The sequence below is a fragment of the Drosophila navojoa genome, chromosome 5 (genome assembly GCF_054131105.1).
Source record: "Drosophila navojoa isolate 15081-1374.11 chromosome 5, UAZ_NAV_1.0, whole genome shotgun sequence".
In the NCBI taxonomy this organism is placed as follows: domain Eukaryota; kingdom Metazoa; phylum Arthropoda; class Insecta; order Diptera; family Drosophilidae; genus Drosophila; species Drosophila navojoa.
The window spans coordinates 5,010,743-5,021,709 of record NC_142893.1 but is presented as its reverse complement, the minus strand read 5'-3'; the positions used below and the strand labels follow the sequence as shown (position 1 = coordinate 5,021,709).

Below are 10,967 nucleotides of genomic sequence, written 5' to 3'. Positions count from 1 at the left end.
ATTAAAAGCAAACAAATTCAAGTTCTTCATTTGGGTTTTCTCTCGATTTTTTTTTTCTGCTGCTAGTTTTTTGTTTGTTTGCAGCTTCTGTGTGGCGCTTCAATTGATTAAATTTAATTTATAAACGCCTATTGCAAAGTTCCAATCAAATTTTCATATGCATTATTCTCTTTTTGTTTTTCTTAAATTTGATTTTTGTTTTTGTTTTTCTTTTTTGGTTTTTGTTTTTATGTTTGTTTTTGCAGTGTCTACACTTTAAATATGCTCATTAAATACATACATACATATTGTTTTTTTTTTTTTTTTTTTTTTTTTTTTTGATTTCTTTTCTCTTTTTGTTACACATACATAATTAAATACGCTTTATGCAATAATTACAACACAACAATTAAAATACAAATAGTTTTTAGTTATTTATTTTAATTTTTATTTTAGCGCGTTCTGTGAAAATTCTTTGAGCTTTGCTTAACGTTTTGTTGTGTGAGTGTGCGTGTGTGGTTGTGTGAGTGTGTGTGCGTATTTGTGTTTATGCGTGTTATGTTGTCTATATGGAAGAAAATGTCCAGCATTTTCAGCTTTTCTTATATAATTAGCTTCTATTATGTGTATCTGCTTTTGCTTTTCTTTTTTTGATATAATTAAATATGCTTTTGTTTTCAAGAATTTGTTGCTTTTAAAGTCTTGAACATAGACTAGACACCAATTATGTAGGATTAAACATATTTTTTGTTGCTATTCTTTTTGCTTTCCTCTCTTTATTTTTATTTTATTTATTTTGTTTGTTTCTGTTTTATTTTTATGTCACATTTAACAAGTTTTTATTTTTTTTTTGCTTTTTAATTTTATGATATTTGCATTCATATATTTTTAGGTTTTCTTTAGATATTTGTGGTTTTTGTTTGTGAACACCTTGTCGACTGTTGGTATGCCAGTTAAATTGTTTATAATATGCTTTTACATAACTACAAAGTACATAAGTAATTTGTTATTTGATTAACGGTCTAGGATTTGTTTTAGTTACGCATTTTATAAACAATAAAGTAAACATTATAAAGTACTGGAGTTTTGGGTCTACCAAATATATGTATATATATATATGGTATATATATTAAGCTCATTCGGTGTATAGATATACATATATATACATATACATGTGTATTTTTGTGGTTAGAGTAGAGTTTAGAATAGGGTAGGGCTTGTGTATTTGGGATAGTTAAGAAATTAATAATGGAAAATAATAATAAAAACTCTACTAAGTACACATCTAGGCCTTGTTTTTATATTGCTTTGCTTCGCTCTATCTACGATACTCTATAAGAAGTACACTCCTGTCTAGCCCAACAAAAAAAAAAAAAAATAGAGAAAAGAAAAAATCTATTTATAAATGTGCTGAGCAGATCTGCAAAATATGTACTTATGCTCCGCTAGATATATATCATATATATGTTTGCATATATATCGAATTTTTATTTTCTTTCTAAGTTTTGATCCCATGCAACATAGATTGATTGTGCCTTTAGCCTTTTGTAGAGCCAATTGAAATTGAGAAATGATTTGTAGATAATTTGGAAATTGTTTTGCTTATATTGAGATCGTATTTCGATTTGCTATACCTCTTCAGAGCTTTCCATTCTTAGGTGGAAGACCAAAAACAAAGCTTCGTTAATCATTTCTTTTTTTGTATTTTTGTAGTAAAGAATTTTGGGGATTACGACTTCTCGGTGTCTCAATTATATATATGTATATATATAGACTAGTACAACGATTCCCTTCTTTTATTTTGTTTTACTTTATTTTATAAATAAATTAGATGTGTCTGGGGTTCTTTGTTTTGTTACTTTATGTATATATATAAGTATTTAAATTTGTATTTTGTAGATATAAACTTTTTTGCATGATGTGTTTCCTTTGATATATATATATGTAATTTGCAAAGTTTTATGATTTTCTATGAACCTATTTTAAAATAAGGGACTTTGCATAGTTTTCTTTTTGTTTTTCTTCTTCTATATATTGTGCTAAATTATGCGTAAATCAAGCAATAACAAATTAGTATAATAATAATAATAATAATAATAATAGTTTAAAATTAAGAAAAAACAAGACTATTAACTATGCACTCTTAACACGTCCTTAATTTGAGCTAAGGACACACAAAGTAGGCGAAAATTTCCTTTCGATTTTAGTTAATTTTTTTTATCCAATTAAATACATTAAATTACAATTACAATACAATAGTTGTGTGTGTGTGTGTGTGTTTGTGAGTGCTCAACTCATTATGATTATCATTATCATTAGCGTATTATCATTATCATTGTTTTTCGTATTTCATTAACCAGCCTCAGCTTAAATTATAATTAAATCAATTTAAATCCTTTTTCTTTAACTTTTATATTTATATATAGGGTCCAATGTGTGTGTGTGTGTTCGTGTTTGTTTGGTTTGCGCTTGTATTGGTAATTGATTTTGTTGTTGTTGTGTGCATGCCTTCGTTTAGTTTTGTGCAGAGTCCTTTAAAAAAAAACCCATTAGCCTGGTAGCTGTTGTTGTTATTGTTGTTGTTTTGTGGTTGTTGTTGTTGTTGTTGTTTCAGACTTTTTATCGTGTATCGGTGATATTATTTTTGCTGCCAAATATTTTAACCAGCTGCGATTCATAGTCATCAATGTTGCGCTTCATAATATCCATGCAGGGACCGAGCAGACGCTCAAATGCTCTCACATCGAGGACTGTTTGAAGAAAATCGAATATAAATAAGTAAATATTATCAATATATGTGAAATGTTCGATAGACAGAAGATTTTCACACAAATAAATAAAACATGCTTGCTTTCCATATTTTTTTTTCTTGTTTGATTATTATAAATTAATAAATTATATTAGTATACGAGACAGAAAATTATGCCGGCATGCTCCGAGATCAAAGACCGCTGTTGACCCACAGGAATTCACACTGCCCTCTATATGTATGTGTATACCCAACCACAGGCGCCTCAACTCGTAAATATTATATAGAGCTGCGCTTACCAATCACAATTGAAATCTTTTATTTATATATGCATATATATGTATATATGTATATTTGTATGCGGGGATATACTTTTGCTTGTCTGTGTCGGCAGCAGACTTTTTAGCTGTGGGGTAGGCAAACGTTGCGTATACTTGATGTTTTGTATGCCCTTTTTCGCTATGTGTGTGCGTGTGTGTACGAGGGTGTGTTTGTATGTGCAACAAAAGTAAAATAATACAAATCAACTGCATATAAATTGAAATTTGCTCGGCAACTGTAAAATTTTTAATGACAGCTCGTTCATACTCGTCTTTTCATTTCTTTAGTTACACAAGAAATTTTCTTTTTTTTGGGCTTACGAACCTACAAACATAGTTACAATATTAATATTATTTAAAACAAAAACAAAGAAGCATAATGACGGATCTTCTGTGGCATATTTCACAGATTTGTATTGCGGCGGGCCATTTCGGTGAACATCTGTTCGTACATCAGAATATTGCGCTTGAGCACGTCGGTGAGGAAGCCCAGGATACGCTCAAAGGCATCTGTGTCCAGGACTGGGACGGAATTGAGTTATAATTAAAACTAAAGCATAAGCTACGATATAACAACAAGGGAGAAGGGGGGTGAGGCAAACAGGTGCAACACGCTTTGGTGTGTGTGTGTGTGTGTCCTAAGGGGGATTCTATAAAATGCACTTGCATTGAGTGTGAAGTAAGGCAAGTTTCTTCTAAGTGATGCTTACGAGAGTAAAGGGAGTCCACCTTAGACTCATTTCTGATTTAATTTCGATTCTTCTTAATAATTAAACACGCGTATCTCTCTTCCTTCTCTAACTCTCTCCTCTAGCTCTTGTGTTTGGTTCAGTTCATTAATTTTTCCTTTTGTTAACGTTTCTGGCTCTCTATTCCTCCTCTAGTTATCTGGGCCTCTCTATGTATTTCCCCCTCTCTTGCTCCTATTCTCTCTTAGACTCGCACTCTTAAACTCAAACTTGTCTTCTTTCTTCTTCTTTCCTTACTGCAACTTTCTCATTAACCTCATTCAACTTGGTTACCTAACTTATCGCCTCTCTACGCGATTTTCACATATGCATTAGGGCTTACAACTAGATTTAACAGTGTTCTTATATACATGTAACATATATATATATATATATTTTTGTATATGTATATAGTATTAGGTGATTTAACAACAGTGCGAGTGCTAAACAAGTGTGTGCACACACAGGTATTGCATGGCATGTTTTTGTATACATCACCCCTCTTCCCCTCTTGGTAGCAACTGGATAATAACTAATGCCCAATTAGATGGACTGCAGGCTGTCAAAGTAGGCGCGCAGATCGAGCTCCAGATAGCGATAGTCGCATATGCCGCGCTGCAGTAGGTTGCTGCAGCGTCCCAGCAGTCGCTCAAAGCAAACAACATCCAAAACTACACACACAGAATTACACACACATTACGCACAACACGACAGAACACAAAACATAACATAAAACACAACACAAGTGCACAAATGAGCGCCAGGATAAGTGCATAAACAAATAAACGGAAAATAAAAACAAAAATATGAAGCATTAAATAGCTGGCTGGAAGCGAGGCGCTAAATGGATATAGCCCGTCGGGCTATAGGCGGCACTTACATGCGAGCTTTACAGTGCCGCCCGTGGCGTAAACGGAAGCAGCCCTTGGCCGATGTGTCACCAGGGCCAGTTCACCAAAGTATTGACCCTTGCCCAGCTGGGATATCTCGATTTCGGAATCATCCTGATCCATGCGCACCGATACAGTGCCCTCCTCGATGAAGTACATGCCATCAGCAGCATCACCTGAGCAATACAAGAGTCAAACAATTGATTAGTCATCAATGAATTACGAGTAATCAATAAGTTAGTTTCTGTGATTAGGAATTAGCTTTTAGTTATTAGTCAGCAGATTATAGATTGTAGTAAGAAGTTAAAATTTAGTAGTTAATTGTTTAGTAGTTCTTACTACAAGCTACCAACCATTAAATAATATTAGTTAGTAGTTAGTCGATAGTATTTAGTAGTTAGTATATATTTCGTTTATTTATTCATTTATTTTATTTAGGTATTGGCAATTAGTTAGCAGTAAGTAATTAGTACTAAATAGTTAGCACTTATTACTTATCAATTATTAATTGTCAGCTATTAGTAGTTAATTATTAGTTATTAGTTAGTGATTATTATCATTAAAAGTATTTTTATTAATCGTCGGCTTTCTTCTCTTTTTCAGAAATCATGACTCAATTAGCCAGATGCAATCTTACCCTGCTTGATGATACGTTCGCCATCCTCGTAGGTCTTGGTGACCAAAGCATCGGCCAGATTCATACGCTCGTAGTTCTAAAACGTTAAAAGGAAGGTATGCGTTTAGTATTTTCTATATTATCCACATTTTAATAATATTTCTCTCTGATCTATTCTCACCTGCAGCGCCTTTAGCATGGGCACACTGTTCAGCAGCTCCTCGTACATTTTTCGCTTCTTGAACGCCGACTTGAGCAATATGCGCCGGAATGTCTGACGATCCATGGCCCAGAGTAGCCCAACGGTTTCCGCCTGTACGGTAGCCGCTCTATAATAATTTAAAAGTAAATAAGTTAAATATTGTAAATTTTAAGCTCAGGTAAGTCTTATATAATAATATTATTTATGCATTTTTGCTTCTAGGGCATTCAATGTGCCGCTTGAATGAATCTTTTGTTTAACATTTTGAGTGTGCTTAACATTGGCTCAACTGTTACTTAACATGTGCCGCTTGAATGAATCTTTTGTTTAACATTTCGAGTGTGCTTAACATTGGCTCAACTGTTACTTAACATTGCCTCGTACTTTTAACACATTTCGTCTGGCTTCGAATAAGATATTGTTGCATACCCACAAGGAGCGGCAGCTCCAAAGAAATCGTTCTCCAGAATATGGAGCTTCGATGAAATCTAAATCTAAGTCATGATTTAAATTTTCCATAAATTTTTCCATAACAATTGGTTAGCCCTTTAATTAAATTACTAGGTATTCACGCTATGAAAATTGCCAAGTGTCAAATTGTGATGAAAATATTGCAAAATTAGCACATTTCATGCGCAGACAGCAGCTGTCAACATTTTGAATGCCGATAAGTCAAGTCTACATTAGCAGATAGAAATAGACGCGTGTTTATCCAACAGATACAAGACACTTAATAATATATATATTGTTTACCTGGGCATATTGTAGAGCAGCGCTAATTCACCAAATAGTCCGGTGTGGGTATAGGTGCTAATGTGTTTATCATTTATATAGACCTTATAGATGCCACTGTAAAATGGAGGAAAGAGAGAATCGATTAGTAACAGAGAGAGCGCGAGAGAGAGAGATACATTGAGGGTAAATTACATAAATATTACAAATGCAAATTAATTGCGCACACGCCGTCTGCGGTTCACAAATGAATGCTGCCTACTTATTGGAGCGTGCTCAATTTGTTGGCATTTGATTTCGCGTTGGCTATACTCACGATTCAATAACATAAAAATTATCGCCATCATCACCCTGGCGTATGATGTAATCGCCTGGCTGCACCTTTCGCTCGAACATCGCATCCAGCACTTGATTCATCTGCAACAAGCAGAGAAAAATAGCCAAAAGGCATTATGGGGATGCTACACAAAGCCAGAGATAGAGTGAGCAGAGAAAGGGGAAGTGAGGGAATGGGGGACAACACAAATAGCTTCCTTACACCTACTCAGCTAACCCGCATACAACGTGATTCGGTTTTGCGGTAGCAACTCTTTGGCTTTTATGTTCTGGTCGTGTTTTGTGTGTGTGTGTTTGTGTGTGGAGTTTACACCGAAAATATGTGAAAGATTTATGAGTCTTAGATGAAGGAGTAAGGAAACTGAGGGATGGCAAGAGATTGAAAGGATGTGTAAGCACCTGTTCCTTCTCGAGCGAACGGAAGAGCAGCACATTCTTCACCGACTCGACGAGACGCGCACGCTGTTCATCTGTCTTGGGGAATATGGCAGTTGCGCCATCATCATCATCATCCGCCTCCGGATCGTAAGCCTCGGCGAACACTGATTTGCGACGTGTACTTTGTACTGCTGGTGGTTCCGCTGCAATTGGAAGTAAACACAGAAATTAGCATCATTTCGTAATTTAAATGGGAAATATCCTTAATCTTTATGTAAGTGTGGTAGGTAAAAGAGAAATGCATAAGATCTCTTTAAGAAGATATGCATATTATTTATCAGTTTTTTAATTCCCTATTAACAGTGTTTAGTAAAACTATCGAACTTTAGATATGCGATAACTAATTAATTGAAACAATCGATAGTCAATCGGACTCAAGAAGAATTTCTTTAGCTTAATTTGGAAGTGATTAATTCCAGTTCCAATAGGATGGATTTTTGTAGGCTACACATTTTACTTAACTAATTACATTAATGTTAAAAAAAAACTTCCAAGCTTCGCGCACTTTCAAACTAACCTGAATTTCAAACAATTAACCATGCGCCCGATCAACTTTCTAATCATCATTCGACGCTCTCTTACAAACTAGGGAATAGTCAAAGCGAAAACGTTTTCGTGGAATGGTGTGAAATTAATGAAAATTGTTTAGTTCATTTAGCTAGGCTGGCTGGGCGGGCGCCTCAGTTGCTATGTCTCTATTGAGTACAATGTCCTGTGTCCCAGTTTGGCTTTCATGTTTGTGCTCATTAACTAAAGTACACACAGGATGTACCACTCAGCCGTGGGGGGAGTGAAGCGTGCTTCACATTTTGGCTTCACAGCGAGCATTAATTATATTAAATAGCTAATAGAGATACGGAGAGAGCGAGAGAGACAGAGAGAGAGAGAGAAAGAAAGCAGACTAGCAGAGTGTGCGGTGGGAAGGTAGAGAGAGTAGTGAGGGAAATAAAACAGACAACCCCCTGTTGATGCCGGATGCGCTTCAGCTCATGTCAACGTCATTGTCATCATCATCATCATTGTCATCATTGTCATAGTCATTGAATCAGTTGGGGTATGTGCTGTCCATAGAATGCATATAAAGTTTTGCGTCAGCATTTTTTTTTTATACCCTGAACCCATTGAAAATGGGAAATCAGGGTATAATGGTTTTGTTAAAATGTATGTAACAGGCAGAAGGAGGCGTGGCAGACCCCACAAAGTATATATATTCTTGATCAGGGCGACGAGCTGAGTCGATTTAGCCCTGTCCGTCTGTCTGTCCGTCCGTCCGTCCGTCCGTCCGTCCGTCCGTCCGTCCGTCCGTATGTTTGAACGCGTCGATTTCAGAAGATACAAGAGCTAGAGACCTCAACTTTTTTTTAAAATGTCCGTAAATACAGCGCGGATATCGAGTTTATCACTAAAAAACGATAACTCATTCCGATACTTTTTTATCGATAAAAAACCTTATCGAAGATCACTTAAATAATTATATCTCCTACATCTTTCAAGCTAGATTCTCCAAATTTAAAATGTATATTAAGATGAATTTTATACAATTTCGGTTTTTGTTAAAATTTACCCCCCACCCCTAAATCCACCACCTCACCCTCATCTTTGTAAAAGTCGTATATCAAATACTAGAGACTTGTGCTTCGGTATACACATACATTTAAACATCATGATTACGTTCTGAAAGTTTCATTACGATCGTACGTCTAGAAATTAAATTATTCAACAAAAAAGTTCTCATAATATTGCCAACACTGCAGCGCAACCCAAGCGCAATAGGTTATAAATTTATATCTCCTACATTTTTAGAGCTATAGTCTCCAAATTTTAAAAACATATTCCAATGCATTTTATACAATTTCGATTTTTGTTATATTTTGGATACCGGCTCCAAATTCAGAATCCCCAGTGAAGGTCAGATTCTAGTATAGCTAATTGTGAATGATTTGACATGTTCTTTTTTAAATGCCAAATATTCAATAGAATATGAGGTTCATATGCTGAAAGTTTCATTAAATTCGGTTTAGTCAATCGACTTTAAAAAATAACAAAATGTTTGGCCAATTAACAAACGCACGTGCTGCAGCAACATACATTCAAACATCTTCTAGCACATTCTTAGAATCACATCAGCAGTTAGTTTCGTTTAGTTCTGCTAGATGGCGTTGCATCAGTGAATCTATTTCAGTTTTGACATTGCGAATAATAACAGAGGAGTGGCGTCATGGTAGAGGGCGCGGCGATTGATCGCGAGGTCTATGGTTCAAATCCTGCTGGGCGTATTGTAGTTTTCTTTTTAATTGCTTCAAAATTTTTATATATTTGATTAAATTTCTCTTATATTTTTTCAAAAATCGAAATTGAAATTTTAACCATACTATATGTACGTTTTTATTAGTTTGGTTGTTCTTGCACATTCTTAAAGTCACATCAGCAGTTAGTTTGACTTAGATTTGGTAGATGGCGCTGTAGCAGTGAATCTATTTCAGTTTTGACATTGAAAATCATAACAGAAGGGTGGCGTCAAGGTAGAAAGCGCGGCGCTTGATCACGAGGACTCGGGTTCAAACCCTGAGCGTGTCGTAATTCTCTTTTTTTTTAATTGTTTCAAAATTTTTATATATTTAATTATGAGTTTTCTATTTCATTTATATTTTTAAATACATCGAAATTGAAATTTGAACCATACTAAATGTGCTTTTCTATTAGTTTGGTTCAGGGTAGTATCTAGTCGAGCGCTCTCGACTAGAGTTTTCTTACTTGTTTTTTTTTTGTTTCTATCTGTCTGAGAAAATCGAATATTCTGTGGGACATGAGATGCAGATGGAATTGGAAACAGGAGAGGCAGTGAGACAGAGACAGAGAGAGAGAGAGAGGGGGGTCGACCGTGTGATATCTAATTCGGTTGAGGCTATCCAGCAGCCCACACATCCACTAAAATACACAGCAGACGGCAAAGTGCAGCTGCAGATACAAAATGTATCTAAGTATCTACATATGCATGTATGTATCTTTCTATCTGCTTGCATTATAATTGCGTCTAGTTAGCAGTTTTACAGCTTTGTGTCTCTCGTCTAGCTCGTATATAGGCTACTCTCGCACTTCTTAAGCTTTTGATGATATATCAACAACAGCAACAGCAGCAGCAGCAGCAACAACAACAACAACGAGCACAACTCGCTTGACTGCATGCACAAACAGTAAACAGTAAAATGCTTGCAATTCATCATCAGAAAACGAGACAAAGCAAACAAAGTTGAACGGATGCTCAGATGAACGACTGAACAGATGGTTTTAAGAGAGCAAAACCCACTAAACCAATTGCACCAATTATTCATTTTTGCCAGCAAATATACTTTCCATATGCACTCCAGAGGGAGATGGGCAAAGAGAGAGAGAGAGAGAGAGAGAGAGAGATAGATAGAGAGAGAGAGAGAGAGAGAGAGAGAGATGGGGCAAAAGACATTGTTTTATGATTACATACATCTGTTATGGCTGATATATCTTTGAATATTGATCAGCTTGTTGTTGTTGTAGTTGTTGCTGTCTGGATACTAATAATATTTTTATGACTTTCCGCATATCATTAGCATAATTTCGAACTATTTTCTATTTTATATTTGCATATAATTTGCAAAACCAATTTTAATGTTGGTTTTTAGTGAGCTCGTAGCTGCTATGATTTACGGCTCAGTTTACATATTTTATCTATAATAATTAGATATAATCTCAACTGGTATTTATGTGTCGTAAATTTAGCTTTGATTTGATCATCTAACAATTTAATGAGTGGTTTGAGTAAGCGACTTGTTGATTAGCCCACTTATCTAAAGAGACGACCGTTATATACTATCTGTATATTTATATTTATATTTGATTAGGGTTTCAACCCTTTTTTCTGTACTATTTGCTTGACTGGGTATATTAATAATTCAGTGAAGCTTATCGGACACTTGATATGACAGGTATTTTCCCCTTAGAAA

The 10,967-nt window shown here is 35.1% G+C and overlaps 1 protein-coding gene across 8 annotated transcripts in view; it reads right to left on the bottom strand.

Annotated features, from left to right (window-relative positions):
• Positions 1-1,271: 1,271 nt before the first annotated feature.
• The window catches only part of Pka-R2 (cAMP-dependent protein kinase type II regulatory subunit), a 41,829-nt gene continuing 32,133 nt past the window's right edge, over positions 1,272-10,967 (bottom strand). For 6 of the 8 annotated variants that reach the window (XM_018103662.3, XM_089260638.1, XM_089260637.1 and 3 more), the window contains 7 exons: positions 6,952-7,133; positions 6,533-6,633; positions 6,238-6,333; positions 5,464-5,611; positions 5,304-5,379; positions 4,657-4,842; positions 1,272-2,729 (listed from right to left, as the gene is read on the bottom strand). In XM_018103662.3, coding sequence (XP_017959151.1) covers positions 2,599-2,729; positions 4,657-4,842; positions 5,304-5,379; positions 5,464-5,611; positions 6,238-6,333; positions 6,533-6,633; positions 6,952-7,133 — 920 coding nt within the window. In that variant the 3' untranslated portion in view covers positions 1,272-2,598. Of the gene's footprint in view, positions 2,730-3,262; positions 3,571-4,274; positions 4,448-4,656; positions 4,843-5,303; positions 5,380-5,463; positions 5,612-6,237; positions 6,334-6,532; positions 6,634-6,951; positions 7,134-10,967 lie in introns of those variants that run through there. The other 2 variants (XM_089260639.1, XM_018103667.3) reach the window with 2 other exon arrangements.